This window comes from Equus caballus, chromosome 14 (assembly GCF_041296265.1).
Source record: "Equus caballus isolate H_3958 breed thoroughbred chromosome 14, TB-T2T, whole genome shotgun sequence".
NCBI lineage: Eukaryota > Metazoa > Chordata > Mammalia > Perissodactyla > Equidae > Equus > Equus caballus.
The window spans coordinates 57203852-57227643 of NC_091697.1; the positions used below are offsets into that span (position 1 = coordinate 57203852).

At 36.6% G+C, this 23792-nt stretch overlaps 1 protein-coding gene across 36 annotated transcripts in view; it reads left to right on the forward strand.

The window, feature by feature from the left end:
- Positions 1–23792, forward strand: part of CDKL3 (cyclin dependent kinase like 3) — a 102043-nt gene that overhangs the window by 62408 nt on the left and 15843 nt on the right. For 3 of the 36 annotated variants that reach the window (XM_070232759.1, XM_070232758.1, XM_023617686.2), the window contains one exon: positions 13922–14214. In XM_070232759.1, the coding sequence (XP_070088860.1) occupies positions 13922–13975 (54 nt within the window). In that variant the 3' untranslated portion in view covers positions 13976–14214. 36 annotated transcript variants of the gene reach the window in all.

The window sequence follows — 23792 nt, forward strand, 5'->3', positions numbered from 1 at the left end:
AATATGGCAGAGTTTTCAAAGAGAACTGTACAACATGTATCTCCTTTTGTGGTTAGGAAGAAAATTAATCTCTGCAGACTCAGTAGCACTTTTTGGACTTGTGCCATGTCAAAGGAAGATACCAGTACTGTAGTTCTCTTCCATCCTGGGAAAACCAACTCTAGACTAGCAGTTCCCAACTCTTTTCCTTTGAGGCTACATTAGATTTTCTCAGAGTCTTTGTGCATTAGTGGAGCAGGTAAGGTGATGTTACAAACATGGCTGTGTTAGGGTGTTGAGAGGGTGAGTTACTGGGAGATCCAGGTTTTATGGAGCCTGAACCTTTTATATGTGAGGGCCTTTTTTGAGAAAAAGAATACAAAATTGCAATTACAAAATTGCTAGGGCTGTTCTCATGGCCTTGGAAGGAACCTATACAAGGGAGGGATCTACACTGGCTTCTTGGCAAATATGCCCCTGGTGATTAGATTGCCGTTACTTGGTTCTTGGTGACCACCAGAAGTCTTGCAGAGAAGTGGGTTATGGTAGAGGCAGTGGCAGCTGAATTGGCTATCAAACAGGTCAACTTTTGAAATCTATTGGGTAGACATTCAGGAGATAATTGGGAGTCCTGTCTCCACTCCTTTGACCAGGTGGAGTTGTTGTTATAAGTGGAAGGAGTTACAACTGGTAGGTCAGTGGGTTGCTGCTGTGGCACTCATTTCCTTTTATTTGGAAGAAGGAACATAGAATATAGTCATAGTGATAGGAAGCACTCTGCTGCATTTAACACCTTGAAGAATAAAATTCAAATTTGATCCATTAAATATTGAGTCTGGCTTCTGTTTTCACCACAGTAATAAAACCTTGCTTTTTATGGGCACCAGTTATCTCCTAATTGTCAAATTCAGTGACTTTCTTTAATTCCTTACGTTCCCTGATTTTCCGTTACACTTGACGCCATGAATCATCTTTTCCTTCTTGAAACACTCTCATCTTTTTTGTCACGTCATCATTTTCTTCTCACCTCCAAACAGTTTTCCACTCTACTGATAATTTATCTTCCCATCTGTTTCCCTGTCAGCATTCTGTGAAGTTTCATTCTTAAGCCCTGCACTCTACCCTGCCTCCTTGAAAGAAGTGCTGTTCTTACAGCTTGACTGCCACCTCTGAGGGTGTTTGGGGGTATTACTCCAAGATCTATAGTTCTGACACTGACATTTATCTGAAGCCCCAGTCTCCACATGTTTGCTAATAGTTCGACTTTATCACTTTGCTGTTTCTTCAAACTTACCATATCTAAACTGGGTTAATTTCTCCCCAAACTATCTTTCCCTTCCCTCCTAGATTTTCTTTTTAAAAGTGTTACCACAGTTTTCCCTGGCTTGAAACTTGGCATCAGCTTGATTTCTCAGTTTATATATCTGATAGCCCATTCAGGCATCAGGTCTACTTGATTCATTCTTTCTAACACATTTTGATCCTCCCATTTTGTAGTAATTCTTCATGCTTAAGCTCATGTAGCCTCTCTTGTGTAGTTGGGACTCTTCCCATGCAAGGTGATCTATTTTTCCTCCAGACTCCCATTTTTTATTGTTCATATTATATTTATTATGTATAAACAAATATTATATGTTTCACATCCTGCTTTGTGATGCTGGTTACCTTTTAATTTATGTCTTTGTACCTTTACCACCCCACTCCAAGTGCCTTTATATAGTTATGTACCTTAATATGTGTGGAACAAATAATTTAAATTCAGAATGACCTTGGTAGTCTGGAGACTTGCTGAAGAATCAATGAATGGTGTTAGAAGTGACCAGTAAGAATCTGAGGCATGGATGTCACTGAGCAAGCTTGTCAGAAGAAATCTTGGGATGGGAGTTAGTGGTGCCGTGCTGCACTTCCTATTTAAAACTTCAGAGCACTCACAATTCTGTTTGCCTTTAGGAAGGTGTAGTTGAAGTGTTTTTTTTTTTTTTTTTTTTTTTTTTTTTTAAGTTTCAGCCTTCTTAGATCAAAAGCAAATCTACTTTTTCATTTCTGGCAGTATATGTACTAGAGATCTTCAGTTATATATCTGGTAGCCATTCAGGCATCAGTTCTACTTGATTCATTCTTTCTAACACATTTTGATCCTCTCACTTTGTATTAATTTTTCATGCTTAAGCTTATGTAGCCTCTCTTGTGTGATTGGGACTCACAATATATGTGCTAGATACCCTGAAAAATTCTAATTATAAAACTTCTCATCAAAGGCCGAACTTTACTGGTGCTTTAAAGAATTGATTTCAGGAGGTCACTCAGGTGAAAGGAGATAAAGTCTCAGGCCTAAGCAAAGTGGGAAGCTGTATTGGAAACTACATGTAAAGTTGCGTCCTTCAAAATTGTTGCCCTTAGTTAAGAGTGAATTCATCGAAATCTACTCCTCAAAGAGAGATTGCAGAGAAAATTGTCTGTCTTGTCCTTGGCTCTGGATGGAAAAAAACCCACAACAACCTTTCTCCTGAGAATTCATAACCATCCTTCATGTAAGCTTGGTGTCAGAATTCACACTACATGTGTGAACCCCCAGACCCAAGATTAGATTGTAGTTTAAAGTGTTATTGGATAAGTAATGAAACCACATGTCTGGCAGAAGCAAACATAGATCCTCTTTGGAGGAATGCACTTTAAACTGGAGTCTTAAAGAATTTCCACAGATAAATTTCCTGTGAACATGAGCTCACTACTAAAAGTTACAAAAACACAAAGAAATAAGCCAGCATAAATGAGAGTTCACAGAAACAGCAAACACAATCAAACCTGCAAAGACTTTATAAATTAAAGTTGCTGGATACATAATATACCAAGCTTTATTTACTATATATAAAGAAATAAATAGAATATTGACTGTATAATTAAAAAATAAGAGACTATCAAAAATAATCAGGTAGGTTTGGAAAAAGAACTAAATAGAACATCTAGAAAATGAAAATGTAACAATTAAATTAGAATCCTAGTGGATTGGTCAAATAGTAAATTAGACAGAGCTGAAGAGAAAATTAGTGAACTGAAAAATAGAGGTGAAGAAACTACCCAGATTATAGCCTAGGGAGACAAAGAGGTGGAAAAGGTAAAATAGAAATTGAGACTTGGATGAAGTTTGAGAAAGTCTAACATATGACTAATTAGGATTCCAAAAGAAAGAAATAGAAAGAATGAGGAAGGGCAATATTCAAAGAAATAATAGCTGATAATTTTCTAGAATTGATAAAAAACAGGATTCCTCAGCTTCAGGAATCCCTGTGAATCCTAAGAAAAACTAAAATGAAACCTACTCTCAGATACGTTATCATGAAAGAACAGAACACCAAAGAAGTAAAAAAATTAAGAACAGTTAGAGAAAAAGCCTGATCACTATAAATGAATGACAGGTAGAATAATAGCTGACTTCTGAACAGCACAATGAAAGTCAGAAGACAGTTGGGAAATCTCTTCCAAAGACAAAGAGAAAATAGCTGCAAATCTGTAATACCGAGGCAGATTAGTAGTCATCTCCTAATGTCTGTTCTCTCTTGCTTCTTTTGTAATAAAGTCCCTGATTTTTAACTGAGCACATGAATACCTGGAATAAAAACTACTTTTCCTAGTCTTCCTTACAGGCAGCATTATCAGAGAGATAGTGAAAGTAGCAATTTGTATTAAACTCTAACATGTCAAACGTTTTGCTTTATTGTAGTCAATTGCTAAGATAATAAAAAACAACATATGAAACAACTGTCTTAGACATTGGGCAGCCAGGACTGTAATCCCTGATAGAAGGAAAATGAGCAAAGAAATCACTATGATCACACAGGCTTTCTACAATTTCTGGATCACAACACAGGGTCGTGATGACCCAAGGGGAGCCTGGCAGTTTGGGTGAGTTGGTGAGGTATGGATATAAGCTTGGGGAGGCCAAGCTGGCTAGAATTTGCAAGGCACAGTACTAGAGAAGAGAAAGCTGTGTGGAAAAGGGGCTTAGAAATGTGCTTGGGTTCCCCTCCAACCTTTGGCTGAATACTTATCTGTGCATGTGTGGCAGCCATGAAAATGCACCTCCTAGAGCTCCAACTGCAGGGTGTGTAATTGACCTCACACCAAAAGAATTGCATGAATTAGCTGGCTTGCCAGCAGGAGCCAAGCAGATACCCCTGGAAATATATGTTTAGGGTGTTAGATCAGAGGGACTGGAATGTAAGCCTAAATAAGCAAGAATTCATTGACTTGAGGACACCTTCTCAGGACATGAGATTTAACACACTAGCAAGGACCTTAGGGGATGTGGCATATTCATTGCTGAGGTGGTTCTTAGAAGCCTGGAAAAAGCTATGGCCAGCGCTCAGGGAAACAGAAATACCTGAGTTCCCCTTAAAGATGGCAGAGGAAGGAATAAGAGTCTGAGGGGAGTGGGCATGCTAGAATAAATGTATTATATGAGACCAGAAGACCAACTGGAGAGTAATGTTCCATGGGAGGACCTAGGGGACATATCATTCACCAAGGCCATTAAGAATGCCCTGGTGAAAAGAAGTGCAAAACTTGTAGACCGAGAACTACAGCAACAGAGATTAATGCTAAGCCCCTGACATGACATTATTCCTTGAGAAGATCAACCAGATACTTGGTGGCAAGTCAAGTATATCAAGCTCTTTCCATCCTTGAAGGGCTAGGGTTTCATCCTCACAGAGATATATACCTATTCTGAATATGGCTATTCTTTCCTACCTGCAAATTCTCAGTAGCCTGGGGCTTACAGAATACCTGATACAGAATACCTGATACACACAGCATAACATCCACCCCCTTCACATTGAAGGAGGTGTGGGAATGGTCCCATAACCACGGGATTCACTGGTAGCATCAAATGCAGTACCGTCCTAAAGCAGCCAGCCTCATAGAACACTGGACCAACCTTTATAAGGTGCAGCTGAAGTGACAACTCAGAGGCAATCTTATAAAAGGATGACGTGCTGTTCTTTAGGATACAGAATACGCATTAAATCAGAGACATTTATAGAGTGCTATATCCACAAAAGGGATAACAGGGTGCTATATCCCCATAGATCTGGGAATCAAGGCATGGAAAGAAGAGTAGCTCCATTTATCATCACTTCCAATGACCTACTTTGGAATTTTGTACTTCCCATCCTTGCAACCTTGGGCTTTGGCAGAACTGAAGTTCCTGGTCTCCACACGGGGCACACTGTTGCTAGAGGCCACAACAAGAGTCCCAAGGAACTAAAAATTACAATTGCCACCATAGAACTTTGGCTTCCTTGTACCCAGGGACTAGTGGGCAAGCAGAGGAGTCACCATATTGATAGGGGTAATTGATCAGCAGGAAGAGGTAGGACTGCTGTTAAATGAAGGGGGCAGGGTGGGATATGTGTTAAACCCAGGTTATCCATTTGAGTGCTCTTGGTACTCCCTTACACTACTGTAACTGTGAATGGACATGTAGCAACTTCTGACTGAGAAGGGTATGATTACCAAGGGTTCAGACTGCCCAGGAATATAGGTTTGGGTCACACTACTTGGTAAGCCACCAAGACGTGCCAAAATGATAGCTGTGGGTGACGAAAATTCAGAATAAATCACAGAAGAGGATGAGTGCCAGTTGCAGCCCTGAGATCAACTGCAGGGATGAGGGCTGTAGTTATGTCATTGTTTTCATTCTGAGTTTCCTCTCTGGAAGAAAGGATAACAAGAATCATGGAGTAGCCTCTCTCCAAATTGTGAGGAGAACTAGATCTATGTGGTGCAATGGGTGAATCTCTGTGGCCTCAGAAATGTGCCTCTTAGATCTCTGACTGTGAAGAGCATAATTGACTAGCGGCCCCAGCTGCTGCACTCTGAAATCCAGCACCATATTTGCACTAAAGCCACACTTCCCACGTGTTAATTGTAGCTAGTGACTGAGTTCATCGGGGATATGAGGCAGGCCCAATCCTGAGAAATGCAGAACTTTGCTCATGGGAAACTTAGGGTCGAGAATTCCCTGTTAGCTCCCCAAACTTCCTTAGAGCTGCAGTGCAGTCTGATTGTCTTCCACTCAATCTTATTTTCATTCCTCTCTCCTTTGTAAGGGTCAGACTTGTATTGCAATCTTATGACTCTCTTAGCTACCCCTGGCTCCCTTCCCATTTTTCCTTACAGGCACTTACTTCAATTCAGTAAATCTCTTATGTGTCAAGTCCCCTTCTTCCTTGGCATTTGTTCCTTGGAGTACCCAGACGACAAGGCACACATAGGGTGAAGTTTACAAGGCCATTCAAAGAATATCTGCCAGGGAGCTATGAGCTGGATAATTTTTAGAGGTCACACAAGCCTAGGAGAGACTCAAGTTTCTGACAGCCAATGTGGAAAGATCTTGCTGAACAGCCAGCACATTCAGTAGATATCCAAGAAGGATCATACCTTAGTAGAAGGGCTAAACTAGCCTTAGAATAAAGGCCGATTTAGATTTACTTTTACAAGCTTACAAACAGGCTCTACCAGACCAAGCTGCGAGTAACTCACTTGCCTGTCAAAACAAACTTCAACCTCTTTAAAGTAAAATTAAAAAAAAAAAAATCCTGACAGCCATGTAATGGTCATAATGCCTGCTGTTCAAACTAAAATTACTAGACTTGAAAACAACCCAGAAAAATGTGACCATAAAGAAAATAAAAAATAAGTCAGTAGAAAGAGATTAAAAAATGATGATGGGGGGCCGGCCCGGTGGTGCAGTGGTTAAGTCCACACGTTCCGCTTCTTGGCAGCCCGGGGTTCACCGGTTTGGATCCTGGGTGCGGACATGGCACCGTTTGGCAAAGGCCATGCTGTGGTAGGCGTCCCACGTATAACGTAGAGGAAGATGGGCATGGATGTTAGCTCAGGGCCAGTATTCCTCAGCAAAAAGAGGAGGATTAGCAGTAGTTAGCTCAGGGCTAATCTTCCTCCAAAAAAAAAAGAAGAAGAAATGATGATGGATTAACATACATGGACTTTTGAACAGCTATTATAAAATGCTCAAGTTTTTAAAGGAAAACATGAACATAATGAGGAAAAAAATGGAATATAAAAAAAGATCCAAATGGAACTTCTGGAGCTAAAAAATACGATATCTAAAGTGAAACGGAAATTCACTGAATTGAGTCCAGAGCAGATTAGATACTGTAGAATATATCAGTGTCCTTAAGACATAGCAATAGAAACCATCCAAACCGAAGCATAGAGGAAGATTGAAATAAGATGAAACAATACTGAAATAAAAACAAAATCACTGTGGGACAGTATTAATCAGTCTAACATACATGTAACTGTATTCCCAGAAATAGAGGAGAGAGAATAAGGGGCAGAAACAATATTTGAAAAAATAATGGCTGAAATGTTTCAAATGCGATGAAAACTATCAGTCCTCAGACCCAGGAAGGTCAATGAACCCCAAGCAGGATAAGTACAAAGGAAATTCCACCAAGGCACGTAATAATCAAATTGCTAAAAACCAGGGTGTATTATTCAGGAATGGTCAGGCCAACAGATCAGGAGACAACTGTCATTGAAAATATAGTTTGTTATACTCGCAGATCTCAAGAGAAGGGGGTACTCCATGCTCCAGGAGGCCACATGGGGAAGCACCAGGATTGGTCAGGAGGCAGAGGCAGTGAGGGGTAAACCTGGGAGAGATCCTTTTTGTGATTTCCACAGGAAGAAGTGTGTGCAGCCAAGTAAGCAGTCTTAGGATTGACTAGTTTGAATAATTTCAGCAGGCCCTGGGGTCTAGGGGCTGTTCTTAGTTGTCTCATACCTGACCTTGGAGTGATTAGGGCAGGGGAATAGTGGCCTAGAGTGTAAGACCCTGATAAAGGAGATAGTTGAGGCATGGACTCAGGATTTATTGTTTAGGTATGAAAAGCATGTTTACAGGTGAGTTCTTTACTATATCTAGGAACTGGCTAGCCCTAGGAGGGGCAGTCCCTCCAGGGTCAGCAAGACCTGAAGATGCCAGAGCATCAAAAATACAGAATAAAAAGATATGATTAATATGTAGGGCTATGGAGGAAGTTTAAAAGTAGAGGAAAACAAGCCACAGAATGGGAAAAAATATTTGCAAATCGTATATGTTGTAAGGTACTAGTATCTGGAATATATAAAGAACTCTTACAACTCAATAATACAAAGACAAATAACCAAATTTTTTTAGTGGGCAAAGGATCTGCTATAGAATGACTTATGTCACCCCTAGAATTCGTATGCTGAAGTCTTAACCCCCAATGTGACTATATTGGAGATAAGGCCTTAATGGAAGTAATTAAGGTTAAATGAGCTAGTAAAGTTAGGACCATGATCCATGATCCAATAAGATTAGTGTCCTTTTTTTTTTTTTTTTTTTTTGCTGAGGAAGATTAGCCCTGAGCTAACATCCATTGCCAGTCTTCCTCCACTTTGTCAGTGGGTTGCCGCCACAGCATGGCTGATGAGTGGTATAGGTCCACGCCCAGGATCCAAACCTGCGAACCTGGGCTGCCAAAGTGGAGCATGCCCAAACTTATCCACTACACCATGGGGCCAGCCCTGGATTAGTGTCCTTTTAAGAAGAGACACCAGAGGTATACCAGAAAAGAGATACCAGAAAAGAGAGATCTTTCTCTCTCCTCCCATGTACGTGAACTGAAGAAAGGCCATGTAAGGGCACGGTGAGAAGGTGGCTGTCTGTGGGCTAGGAAGAGAGTCCTCATCACAACACAACCATGCTGAATTCCTCATCTTGGGTTTCCAGCCTCCAGAACTTTACGAAAATAAATTTCTGTCATTTAAGCCACCTAGTCTTTGGTATTTTGTTACAGCAGTCCAGGCTGACTAAGACAGGACCTGAACAGATATTTCTCCAAGGAAGATATAAAATGGCCAATAGGCACTTTAAAATATGCTCAACATCATTAGTCATCAGGGAAATGCAAGTCAAACCCCCAATGAGATACCATTCCACACCCATTAAGATGACTAGAATCCAAAAGTCAGATAATAACAAGTGTTGGTGAGGATTTGGAGAAATTTAACGGTCATACTCTGCTGGTGGGAATGTAAAATGTTGCAAGTACTTTGGAAAACAGTCTGGCAGTTCCTCAAATGAATAAACATAGTGTTGCCACTTGACCCAGCACTTCTACTTGTAGGTATATACACAAGAGAAGAGAAAACATATTTATACACACAGAAGTTTGTACAAAATGTTTATAGCAGCATTATTAATAGTAGTCAAAAAGTGGAAACAACCCAAATGTCTGTCAAGTGATGCATGGATAAACAAAATTTGGCATATCCATACAATGGAATATTACATGGCCATAAAAAGGAATAAAGTACGGATGCATGCTACAATATGAATGAATCTTGAAAATACTTTTCTAAGTGAAATAAGCTGGCCATGAAAGACCAGATATTATATGATTCTATTCATATGAAATGTCTAGAACAGGGAAACCTATAGAGACAGAAAGTAGATTAATTGTTGCTTAGGGCTGGGCATGGGTATGGAGTAGAGGGTTGATAGCCAAGTGTACAAGGTTTCTTTGTGAAGTGATGAAAATGTTTTAAAATGGAGTGTGGTGATAGTTGAACATGTCTGTGAATATCCTAAACCATTGAATTTTACATTTTAAATGAGTGAATTGTATGGCATGTGAATTATATCGTAAGAGTGTTAAAAAAAAAGATTTACAAGTTTATATTGGAAAAAAAAAGCAGGGGGAAAAGGACCCATTCCATAAAGAGGAACAGAGATAAATTCAACAGCCTTCTTGTCAGAAACCATTCAAGCCAGAAAACAATGGAACTACATCTTTAAAGTTTTAGGAAAAAAAAATAACTGTCAATCCAGAAGTCTATATCTAGGGAAAATATCTTTAAAAAACAAAAGTGAAATAAATACATTTCAAACAGAAAAAGCTGAAAGAATTCATTACCTGTATATCTGTACTAGAAAAAAATGGGAAAGAAAATTCTTCATGCAGAAGAAACATGATACCGGATGGTAACTTGGATCTACACAAAGGAATGAAGAACACTAGAATTTGTAAATACATGGGTTAAGATAAAAGAAATTTTTCTCATTTTAAAATATTCTAAGAAGTTTAAGTAAAAACTAATTATATAATTTGGGTTATATAACATATGTAGAGGTAAAAGATGTAACAAGAATGACACACAAAAAAAACAGGGAAAATTGATCTACATTGTTGTCAGACCTTTATATTATACATTTAGTGGTTAATGCTATCTGAAGGTAGACTGTGATAAATTAAAGATGCATATTGGAAACCCTAGAGCAAGCACTTAAAAAACATAAAGAAGTATAGCTAATAAGCCAACAGTAGAGATAAAATGGTAAATATTTATTCCATAGGGAGGCAACATATGAAGAAAAAAGCAAGAACTGATAGGATAAATAGAAAAAACATAAGATGGTAGGCTTAATCCCAACCACACAGAAATAATTACATTAAATGTAAATGGTTCAAATACTCCAATTAGAAGGATAAAGATTGTCCAGTTGGGGGGAAAATGCAATATCTCACTCTATGCTAAAAGAAACGCTCTTTTTTTTTTTTTTTTTTAAAGATTGGCACCTGAGCTAACATCTGTTGCCAATCGTCTTTTCTTCTTCTCCTCCTCTTCCTTCTCCTCCTCCTCTTCCCCTTCCCCCAAAGCCCCCCAGTACATAGTTGTATATTCTAGTTGTGAGTGCCTCTGGTTGTGCTATGTGGGATGCCACCTCAGTATGGCCTGATGAGTGGTGCCACATCCATACCCAGGATCCAAACTGGCAATACCCTGGGCCACTGAAGCAGAGCACATGAACTTAACCACTCAGTCATGGGGCTGGCCCCAAGAAACACTCTTTAAATATGAAGACACAGATAGGTTAAAAATGAAAGGATAACCCTGGGGAAGGGGGAAATTTATGATTTCCAGAGTTACCACATTATTAGGGAAATACAAGACTACAATGAAATATCACTTCATACCCATTAGGGTAGCTATTACCAAAAACCCAGAAAACAGCAAATATTGGTGAAGATGTGGAGAAATTAGAACCCTTGTGTACTGTTGTCTAGAATGTAAAATGGTACAGCTGCTGTGGAAACAGTATGGCAGTCCCTGAAAAAGTTAAAAATAGAATTACTATATGATCCAGCAATTCTACTTCTGGATATATTCCCACAAATATTGAAAGCAGGGTGTTGAAGAGATATTTGTACACCCATGTTCATAGCAGCATTACTCACAATAGCTAAAATGTGGAAGCAACCCAAGTGTCCATCTTCAGATAATCGGATAAGCAAAATGTGGTATATACCTACAATGGAATATCATTCAGCCTTAAAAAGGAAGGAAATTCTGCAATATGCTACAACATGGATGAGTCTTGAGGACATTATGCTAAGTGAAATAAGCCAGTCACAAAAAGACAAATACTGTATGATTCCACTTAGATAAAATACTTAGAGCAATCAAAATCATAAAAACAAAAGTATAATGATGGTTATCAGGGGCTAGGAGGAGGGGAGAATGGGGAGTTATTCTTTAATGAGTATAGAGTTTGAGTTTTACAAGATGAAAAGAGTTATGGGGATGAATGGGAGTGATGGTTGCACAACCATGTGAATGTATTTAATACCACTGAACCATGCACTTAAAAATGGTTAAGATGGTAAATTTTATGTTATATGTGTTTTATCACAATAGAAAAGAAGTAAAAAGATAGAAAAAGTTATACCATGCTGACAATTAATCATAAGAAAGCTGGAGTGGCTGTATTATTAGATAAAGTTGATTTTTGGACAAGGAATATCAGGGATAAACAGGGATTTTATAATAATAAGAAGGGCAGCTCATCAAGAAAATATAACAATTTTAAACATGTATGTATGTAATAACAGAGGTTTAAAATACATAAAGCAAAACTGATGGACAAATCCAAAACTATAGTTGGAGATTTCAATGCTTTTCTCAATAATTGATAGAACAAGTAAACAGAAAATTAGTAAAGATAGGTGATCTGAACAACACTATCAACCAACTTAACTGACATTTATAGAAGACTATTACCTACAGTGGCAGGGTACACACTCTTTTCAAGTGCAAATGTAACGCTCACTAAGATAGACCATATGCTGAGCCATTAAACAAGTCTCAATAAATTTACAAGGATTGAAATCACACAGAATATGCTCTCTGACCACAGTGGAATCAAATCAGAATTTAATATCAATAAGATGTTTATAAAATTCCCAAATTTTGGAAATTAAACAACCAACTCCAGACAATCCATGCATTAAAGAAAAAAAAATCACAAGGGAAATTAGAAAATATTTTTAACTTGAATGATAATGAAAACACAAAATACTAAAATTTGTAGAATGCAGCCAAAACAGTGGTTACAGGAAAATTTATAGCTTTAAATGCTTATATTGGAAAAGAAGTGTCCAAAATAAATGATCTAAGCTTTACTCCTTAAGGAGCTAAAAAAGAACAAATGAAACCCACAGTAAGTAGAAGGAAGGAAATAATAAAGAACAGAATTCAGTGAAATAGAAAACACTAACTAGAGGGGCTGGCCCCGTGGCCGAGTGGTTAAGTTCGCGTGCTCTGCTGCAAGCGGCCCAGTGTTTCGTTGGTTCGAATCCTGGGCGCGGACATGGCACTGCTCATCAGACCACGCTGAGGCAGCGTCCCGCATGCCACAACTAGAAGAACCCACAACGAAGAATACACAACTATGTACTGGGGGGCTTTGGGGAGAAAAAGGAAAAAATAAAATCTTTAAAAAAAAATAAAAATAAAAAAAAAATAAAGAAAACACTAACTAGAGAAAAATCAATAAAACCAAAAGCTGGTTCTTTGAAAAGAGTGAAAATATTCATAAACCTGCTACACTAGTCAAGAAATAAAGAAACACAAATTACCAATATCAGGATTGAGAAACATAACCACATAGCCTACAGATGTTGAAGGGAGAATATGAACAACTTTATGATAATAAACTTGTCAACTTAGATGAAATGGATAAATTCCTTGAAAGACACAAATTACCAAGACATATATATGAACAACTGGAAAAATAGAATAACCATACATCTGTATTAAAGGTATTGAATTCTTAATTTAAAACCTTGCCAGAAAGAAAACTTCAAGCCAAGATGATTTCACTAATGAATTCTATCAAACAAACTCTCAGAAAATATAAGAGGAGTGAAGACTTCCCAACTTATATCATGAGGCCAACTTTACACTATACCAAAACCAGACAAAGATATTACAAGAAACTACAGACCAATATCCTTCATGATTATACACACAAAACCCTTAAGAAAATATTATCAGCAAGGTACAATTGAGAAAATCAACAAAGCCAAAAGCTTTTTTTCTAAGATTAATAAAATCGTTTAATTCCTGATAAGAGTGATCAAGAAAAAGAAAACTCAATTACCAGTATCACGTATGAAAAATTAAAGACTTTCTCATGCTTTTACATATTGCCAAAATCAATTTGCTAGTATTTTGTTTAGAATTTTTACATCTATATCATGAGTGAGACTGAACTGTAATTTTCCTTTCTTATAATGTCGTTGGCCAGATTTTCGATCAAAGTCAACCTTAGTAAAACTGGTAGGGAAGTGTATTTATTGATATTCAAATATTCATTCCCTTTTTCTCTAAAAAGATTATGTATCATTGCCTATTACCATGTGATTTGCAGTGCTGCCTGTGAAAGAAGTGTATTATCCCTGACCCATTGAGTTGAGATTAAAAATGTGACTTGCTCTGGCCAATGACATATGAATGGACAGACCTTACACCATGTCTGAACAGAAAGCATTAAGAGCCATATGTCTTTCTGCCAGCTCTCTTGTTCTTTGTCTTCCAACATTAGAGCATGAGAACAGTAAGTCCCAAATGGGGATTGTTCCTTCAGCTTGGATCCTGAATGAAGAAGACACAGGGATGAGAGACACAGCATACGTACAACCTGGAGAAGAGCTGAAGCTAATTTACATCTGACATATAACATGGGAAAGAAATCTCTGTTGTTTTGAGTCACTGACACTTGGGGATTGTTTGTTTCCACAGCATAATATAGCAAAATTTGACTATTCTCTGAAAGATTTTGTGTAACATTGGATTTATTTATTTTTATTTACATGATAAAATTTACCGGTGAAACCATCTGGGCCTGGAGTTTTCTTTGTGGGAATTTCTTCTTTCCCTTTTCTTTCTTTCTTTTAGTTTTCATGGTTTGGTTTTATAGTGAAGAATTCATACATCTGAACAAATTAGTACTGGGCTGTGAATTATCTACTTCACCTCTTTTGGTTATTAAAGAAACTTCTCAGTAGATTTTTTAAAAGTCCATTGTGTGTTCTTTCTGAAGCTTATGCTGGTACCACACAAACTTCTGTCAGATAAAAAGTAGAATCCAGATATAATGTATGACTCCTCAGTGGCAACAGCATCACTGTTACAACAACCCTACTTACACATGCATGATTTTTGGAGTATCTAGGGGACTTGTATCAGGAAGAGGAAGGAGGAGGAAATAGTATGGTCATGTGGATGGGAGAAGATCAGCTGAAATCGTAGAGGACAAACCGGAATGTGTGACTGGTGCAAAGCTAAGAATCAGTAATACATTTAAATAAAAAGATGGGGTTTACATTGGCCCTAAGCTGAGAATGCAACTATTTGATATGCGGTAGTTGTCCTGTGCTATGGTGCCATACTATATTTTCTGAAATGAAAATCTGGAAAACCTCCATGAGATCAGGATTCCCCTGGAACTGCTGTCCTACTCAGAATGGCAAAATGCATCAAGATATTTTGCATCTAGATGGGGTTGTTGTTACCAAATACCTGGTAGTGAGTCCAGAAGAGGCTGGATCCAAACTTCCCTCAAATTGGCTTGTCACTCATTCTAGAGCATTACCTGACTCCATTAGACTCCAAGGGGCTGGTATGATGTTGGCAGCAGTGGCAGTGTGTGGGCAAATTTTAAATTATCACTCATTTTATTTGAAAGTTAGAATCTATTAAGACTTTTTTTGCTGCTTATGTCAATTTTGTAAGTTATATTTTTCTAGGAATTTGTCCATTTCGGCTAAGTTTTCAAATTTGTCAGTATAAAGTTGTTCATGATATCCTCTTATTATCTTACAAAAGTCTGTAGGATTTGTAGTGAAGTCCCCTTCTTTATTATTGACATGAGTAATTTGTATTTTCTCTCATTTTTTCTTAAGTTTTGACAGCAATTTATCAGTTTCAAAGCCTTTCCAGTGAAGTTGATCCTCTCTATTGTGTGTTTGTCTTCTATGTCATTAATGTCTGCTTCTATCTTTATTATTTTTTTCTTCTAATTTCCTTAGGTTAAATTTTGTGTTCATTTTCTAACTTAAATCATTGATTATCAGCCACTGTTCTTTTTTATAATAAACATTTTAAGCTATAAATTTACCTCTAAGCTTTAACTGTATCACACAAGTTTCTGTATGCAGCATTTTCATTATTATTCAGTAAAAGATATTTTTAATTTCCCTTGTGATATCTGCTTTGACCCATGAGTTATCCAGATAGATTTCTCAATTTCCAAACACACGAGAATCTTTGAAATCTAAGCTTAGTATTTAGCTTAATTAGAGTGTGGTTGGAGAATACACTCTGTATTACTTCAGTCCTTTGAAATTTATTGACTTGTTTTATGTACCAGCATTTGGTAAATTTTTGAACTTGAAAATCATGCATATTCTAGTTGTTGGGTACAGTGTTCTATAAGTGTCACTTAGGTCAAGAGTGTTAATTGTCTTGTTCAAATCTTTATACCATTTCTGATTTTTCAGCATGTGCCTATTCTAACAGCTATTGAGGGGTGTATGTTAAAGTCTCCAACTATGATTGTGGATTTGTCTAATTCTTTTAATTCTATCAATTTTTTCTTTGTATACATTTAAGGCTGTGTTTTTAGGTGCATAAAATTTAGGTTTGTTACATTTTCCTGGTGAATTGTACCTTTGGCACTGTGAAATATCTCCCATCTCTAGTAATGCTTCATCTGTTATCAATACGGCTACACTAGTTTTTTTGTTCAGAGTTTGTAGAGCCAGGCCTGATGGCCTAGTGGTTAAAATTCGGTGCTCTCACTGCTTCGGCAGCCCTAGTTTGGTTCCTGGTCGCAGAACCACGCCACTCATCTGTCAGTTGCCATGCTGTGGGGGTGGCTCACGTAGAAGAACTAGAATGACTTACGACTAGAATATACAACTATGTACTGGGACTTTAAGGAGGGAAAAACAAAAGAGGAAGATCGGCAACAGATGTTAGCTCAGGGTGAATCTTTCCTAGCAAAAAAAAAAAGTTTGTATGGCACATATTTTTATTTTCTTTTACTTTCCATATTCCTATATATTTATATTTCATATAAATAGTTCTTTCATAAGCAGCATATGGTTGGGTTTAAGTTATTTTAATCTAGTCTGACAATTTATATCTTTTATTTGGAGCATTTTATTTGGAGCCATTTATATTTAATGTAGTTATTGATATGTTTGATTTTAAATCTGCCAGCTTACTATTTACTTTACATTTGTTCTATTTATTCTATTTTCCTTTTTCTCTCCTTTATTTCTTTCTTTTGTATTTGAGTATTTTCTTACTCAATATTTCCCTTTTCTTAGTTTGTTAATTACATATTCTTTTGCAGTTCTCTCCAGATTATCACATGCATCTTTGACTTACCAGAGTTTAATAAAATTAGTTCTTTTAGTTTATTTTTGACAATGAAAGGATCTTAGAATACTTTAACTTCTTTTACTTTTCTCCCAACTTATGTGCTATTTTTGTCATATATTTTAATTATATAATGTTAACTCTACAATACATTGTTATTGTTTTAGACAGTTAATACTTACCTTTTTTGTTGCTATTTATTCCTTCCTGAATCTCCAAGCTTACATCTGGGATCATTTTTCTTTGCCTGAAAAATAACCGTTAGTATTTTCCTTAGTGTAGACTGGCTGGTGACAAATCCACACATTTATGTTTTTCTGAAAATATCTTTATTTCATCTTCATTTTGAGGGCTTTTTGAATTTATCCTAAGTCTTCAGCTGAATGAATTTTCACAATTGTATTCACCCAGGTAACACCACCTGAAACAAGGTATAGAACATTTCCATTATCCCAGTCCCTTTTCCAATCAATTTTTTACTCACCCTCTGTGCAAAAGCTTTCTGATTTCTCACATGATAGATTAGTTTTCCTGGTTTTAAACTGCATGAAATTTGAATCATACAAATAGAATACAGTATGTATATTTTAGTGTAGTGTTTTGAGATTGATCTATGGTTTGCATTTATCAGTCATTTTTTACTTTTTATGGCTATATAGTGTTCCATTGTATGAATAGAAAACAACTTCTTTATTCATTCCTCAGTTGATGCACATTTGGGTTGTTTTAATTATTATGATTAAGGATGGTATGAACTTTCTTGTACAACTCTTTTTGTGAATATATGCCTTCATTTTTCTTGGGAAAATACTTAGAAGTGGAATTACTAGCTTATAGGGTCGATGTATGTTTAAATTTATAAGAAACTGCCAAACAATTCTCTAAAATGAGAGAACTGTTTACACTCCCACCACAATGGTTGGGAGTTCCAGTTGCTCCACATCTTTACAAATATTTGATATTATCTTTTTCATTTTACCCATCTTAATGGATGTATAATAGTGTCTCATTGATGTTTTAATTTGCATTTTTTTGATGAGTAATAATGTGGAGCATCTTTTCACATGCTTATTGTCCATCCTTATATCTTTTTTGTTAAGCATTTGTTCAAATATTTTGCACATTTTGAGTTGGAATATTTGCTTTTTTATTGCTAGTTTTTAGAGGCTCTTGATATATTCTGGACATAAGTCTTATGTCACACATATGCATTGTAAATATTATCTCCCAATGTGGGTTTGTCTATTCATTTAATGATATCTTCCTTTTAAGGTGTGGTTTACATAACATAAAATGCACAGGTCCTAACTGTTTAGCTTCATGAGTTGTGACAAATATACTCATATAATCAACCATGCAAAGCAAAATATAGAACAATTACATCATCCCTTACCTTCTTTCATTCAATGCCTCCTACCAGAAGCAACCACAATCTGACTTCTGTTATCACAGATTAGTTTTATTTGTGTTTGAACACTATGTAATGGAATCATATAGTCTATATGTAAATGAACCATATAGTATATATTCTTTTGTACCTGGCTTCTTTCGTTTGACAATGTTTTTGAGATTTATCAGTGTATTTACATGTATTTTCAATTCATTCCTTTCTTTATAGCCTTATTGAGATATATCTAACCTACCATGAAATCCATCCATTTAAAGTAGCTCATGAATTGCTACTAGTCCATGGTATGAGTATGCCACAATTTCTTTATCTGTTCTCCAGTTGATACAGTTTGGGCTGTTGACAGATTTCAATACTTCTGTGAACATTTCTGTACAAATATTTTTGTGGACATATGTTTTCATTTTTCTCAGGTAAATACCTGCAAGTGGTATTGCTGGGTCACAGAATTGATGTTTGTTTAACTTTATAGAAAAAGCTGTCAGTTTTCCAAAGTAATAGTTGAAAGTTTCAGTTGTTACATGTTCTCACCAACGTTGCGTTTGTCGTCTCTTTTATTTTAGCCATTCTGGAGGGTGTATGGTAGTTTTTAGCTTTCATTTCCCTGATGAATAATGACTGGGCACCTTTTTTGACCATTTGTATATCTTCTTTAGTTGCCTGTTCAAAACTTCTGTTCACTTTTAATGGTTTGTTTATCTTTTTATTGTTGATTTATAGTGGTTCTTTTTGTCTTCTGAATACAAGTCCTTTATTGATAGATGTACTGAGAATATTTTTCCAGTACATAAGTCTGTAGCTTACCTATTCATTTTCTTAATGGTATCTTTTGATGAGCAGAAATATTTAATTTAGATGAAGTTCAACTTATCAATGTTTTCTTATATGGCTAGTGCTTTCTATGAGCTAAGAAATTTTTGCCTACCCCAAGGTTGAAAAGATGTTCTTCTATGTATTTTTCTAGAAGTTTTACAGTAGTAGTGTTTGGTTAATTTAGATCTAATCTCAAATAAATGTTTTACATATGGAGTGGAATATAGATTGAGGCTCATTGTTTCTCCAATCAGTTATCTTGTTATTCTATCACCATTCATTAAAAATACTTTCCTTTCCCCATCGAACTGATTTGACAAGGGGCATGTGTGTGTGTTTGTGTGTGTGTGTGTGTGTGTGTGTGTGTGTGGTGGGGGTAGAACCCAAAATTGAATACCAATAATAACAAATGAACCTAATTATATTACAAATAAATAAAATAACCACTCTGGAGAGGGTAGGAAAGAATAGAACGAACCTAGATAACTTTGGAAAAGAAGACCTTGCCTATTTACTGTGGGGCTAAAAACAAAAAGAACAGTACACAAGTATTGTCCTCTAGTTAGTAAATTTATGTTTCACAGGAGCATGTGTTAATAATTCTGAAACTTTGTGTATTTTATGTGTATTATAGGGCTGAGCAAATAAGTATATTGTGGAATGAACTCATGGGTTTTATTAGATGTAGATGTATATATGTGTGTATTTCCTAGTTCTGTCTGCTGAGACACCCCAGTAGCAATGAGTGCACCTAGTGCTCAGATCTTGACTTATAAATACTACAATAAAAGATGACAGAGCTCCTTGGAGGAATGGCTGATTCCAGGGCTGGGGCAGGGAAAGTAGATGATGAGCCTGGAACATCGTCTTGTGCCAGAAATTAAGGAAGTCCTTTAAAAAAATGTTGAAAGGACACAGACGCCAGCTAGAAGGAGCTCCTAATGGTCAAATCCCAGAAAATAGGAGCAACAAAACAAATAATGATAGTAGTGGAGGATAATGTATAAATAAAAATGAGTCTCAGGCCGGTCCTGTGGCCAAGTAGTTAAGTTTGCACGCTCCACTTTGGCAGCCAGGGGTTTCGCCGGTTCAGATCCTGGGCGTGGACATGGCACCGCTCATCAGGCAACACTGAGGCGGCATCCTACATTAGCCCAACCAGAGGCACTCACAACTAGAATATACAACTATGTACTGGGGAGCTTTGGGAAGAAGAAGAAGGAAAGAAAAAGAAAAAGATTGGCAACAGATGTTAGCTCAGGTGCCAATCAAAAAAAAGTCTCTATGAGTCTATATACATATAAATAAATAATTGAAAAAAATAAGTAAATGGGGGAGAAGACACAGCTCTTCCTTAAAGTAGTATTCCATTTGATGAATATAGAAGGAATGATGGAGGGGAAAATCATCATTTGCCATCACACTAATAATTGATGCAGATAGGAATCAGTGATGAATGCTAAAACTAAATAGGACTTTTGCGTAGTGTGAAAGTATCTCCCCACAAGATACTTATTACTTACAATGGGAAAAAAGTAACTTTACAGAGGAGAAACCTGTTAGAAAATACCTTGGTAAATTGGTCAAAGTGAATATTCTCAGTAATAGGACAAATTGACATAATTTACCACCTGACACAATGCAATGAGGAAAACAACATTATTTCTCTGATATTACTGCCAAAAATACATGCCCTCAATCTAAACATGAGGAAATATCATAAAAACTAAAATATGGGGCACTATACAAAACAACTGGCCTGTAATATTCAGAAAGGTCAAGGTCAAGGCTGTAGAAAGTTACAAGGCTGTAACGAAAGTTAAATAAAACATGTGATCCTGGACTGGAGTGTTTTGCTGTGAAAGAAATACTGGGACAATTGGAAGAACTTGAACGAGGTCTGTGGGTTAGATGGTTGTAATATACTAATATTAATTTCCTGCTTTTTATTATTTTATTGGGGTTAAGTAAGAAAATACCATTATTTGTAGGAATTATGTATAAATTCTAAGTTATTTGGGGCATCATACCAGCAACTTAGTCTCAAATGGTTCAGGGAAAAAAGTGTTCTTTGTACTATTCTTGTAATTTTTCTACAAGTTTGAAATTATTTCAAAATAAAGGAAGACAATATTCACATCAGCATTATTTGCAATAGCCCCAGACTGGAAACCATACAAATGTTTATCAACAGTAAAATGGATAAATGAATTCTGGACTATTTGTGTAATGAAATGTTATATAGCAATAAAAATGAACAAACTATAGCCACATGCAACAACTTAGATGTGTCTCACAAATAAAGTATTGAATACATGAAGCCAAAAACAAAAGAATACATGCTACATTATTGTATTTTCATAAAGTTCAAAAACAGGTAAAACTCATCTGTGGTGATAGAGGTCATGATAGTGGTTACCTGTGGGGAAAACAGTGATGGTGACTGGGAGAGGCATGAGGAGGGCCTCAGGTGTGCTAGCGATGTTCTGTTTCTTGACCTGCCTAGGAGTTAACACGTGTTATGTTCACTTTGTAATAATTCATTGAACTCTTATGATTTGCGCATTTTTGTATATTTGTGTTATAATTTTTGGAAAAGTTTTAGACAGACTTGTGATAAATAGAAGGAAATGTGTAACTTTGAATGTTTCTATCAAAAGATAATAACTGAAAATTAATGAACTAAACACCAACTGAAAACATTTTAAAAAGAACAGAATAAAACCAAAATAGAAGGAAATAATAACTATAAGAACAGAAATTAATGAAATGAAAAATTGAGTTATAATAGAGAATATAATACAATAGAGAGCAAAGCCACATGTTGATTTTTCTATAAGACTAGTAAAATTGACAAGCCTATGGTGAAATTGACCAAGACAAAAAAGGGAGGAGCTGGCCCCATGGCCTAGTGGTTAAGTTCCATGTACTTCACTTTGGCGGCTGGGTTCAGTTCCCTGGCGCAGACCTATACCACTTGTCAGCAGCCATGCTGTGGTGGCAACCCACATACAAAATAGAGGAAGATTTGCACAGCTGTTAGCTCAGGGCAGATCTTCCTCAGAGAAATGAAAAAAAGAAGAAGAAATGAAAAGGGAAAGGACAAATAAACAAGGTAACGAATGAGAATGGGGCCATAAGTACAGATGCAGTGGAAATAAAAACAAAAACAAAACAGTAAGAGAACATTGCCAGCAACTTTAGGCCAAGAAATTTGAAAATTTAGGTGAAATGGAAAAATTCCTATGAAATATTAGTTAAAACTGACTCAAAAATAGAAAACCTGAATGATCCTATAACCAATAAAGAAAAAGAATCAATCGTTAAAACCCCAGGGCCAGGGGCTGGGCCAGTGGCATAGTGATTAAGTTCACACACTCCACTTCAGCGGCCCAGGGTTTGCAAGTTTGGATCCTGGGAGTGCACATAGTACCACTCATCAAGCCATACTGTGGCAGCATCCCACATAAAATAGAGGAAGATTGGTACAGATGTTAGCTCAGTGACAGTCTTCCTCACAAAAAAATAAAAATAAAAACCACCAAAAAACAACACACCCAGGGTCAGAGAGTTTAACAAATATGTTCTTCAAACATTTAAGGAAGAGATAATTCCTGAGTCATACAGCTCTTCCAGAGAACAGAAAAAGGGGAACATACCTCAACTCATTTTATGAGGCTAGAATGTAATCTCCATCAGGATAGGGGTATTTTTCTTTTGTTCATAATATTTCCAAGTGCCTAGAATACTGCCTTGTGCAGAGTGGGCACTCAAAAAAATTTTTGTCCAATGAATAAGTAACACATGGAATAGTCTTGAAACCAAAACCAGGTAAGGTCAGTAAAACAAGGAAAGTAACAGCCCAATCTCACTTATAAACGGCTACAAAAATCCTAAACACAGTATTAGCAAGCAAAATCTGGAATATATAAAAATTATAATATGTAACAACTAAATTGGGTTTATCCCAGAATATAAGGTTGATTAAGAAATCTGTTATTATGGTCTACTGCTCTAACAGATTAAGGGGGGGTAGTAAATGTTTATTTTAGTTTCCGCAGAAAAAAAGTATTTGATATAATTTGAGTATAGAGATATTTCTTGACATAAAAATCAAAAGAAAACAAAGAAAATTAGGATCGTATTTAACTATATTAAAATTTAGGGCTACTCTTCATCACAGAACACCTTTTAAAAAGTGAAAAGGCAAGGCACAACTGGGAACTTACATAATTTCATTATTATATCTAGAATGTATAGAAAATTTCTAAAAAAAAAAATCAATAAGGAAAAAGAAAACATATCCCCCCAAAATGAGTAAAGGACAGAATCAGATATTTCAGAAAAGCAGGAAGATGAATGGCCAATAAGATAAGAGCCTCAGCTTCATTAGTAAGCAGAGAAATGGAAATAAAAACCACAGATTCCAGTTCTCATTCTCACCTAATTGGCAAAAACTAATTGTCAACAGAGTGTTGGTGGGGATATGGAGCATTGGATCTCTTATACACTGCTGATGGGAGTGTACATTAGGACAACTAGTTTGGAAAATCTGGCATTATCTAGTAAAGTTATAGATGGGCACACCCTGTGCCCAACTGTTCCACTCCTTGCTGGTTGCCCTAGAGAAAGTCTTGCTCGTGGACTTGTTGACCTTAAAAAATAGACAGCGAGTTATGCCTCCAACAAAAATAGGTTTATTTGGGATCAACAAAGAATTGTAATTTGAGGTCTGCAACCAGGGTGAGCCACATGCAAGTCTCAGCAGCAAAGGGGAGGAACTCTTTTATAGAGGGGAAGAGGAAGT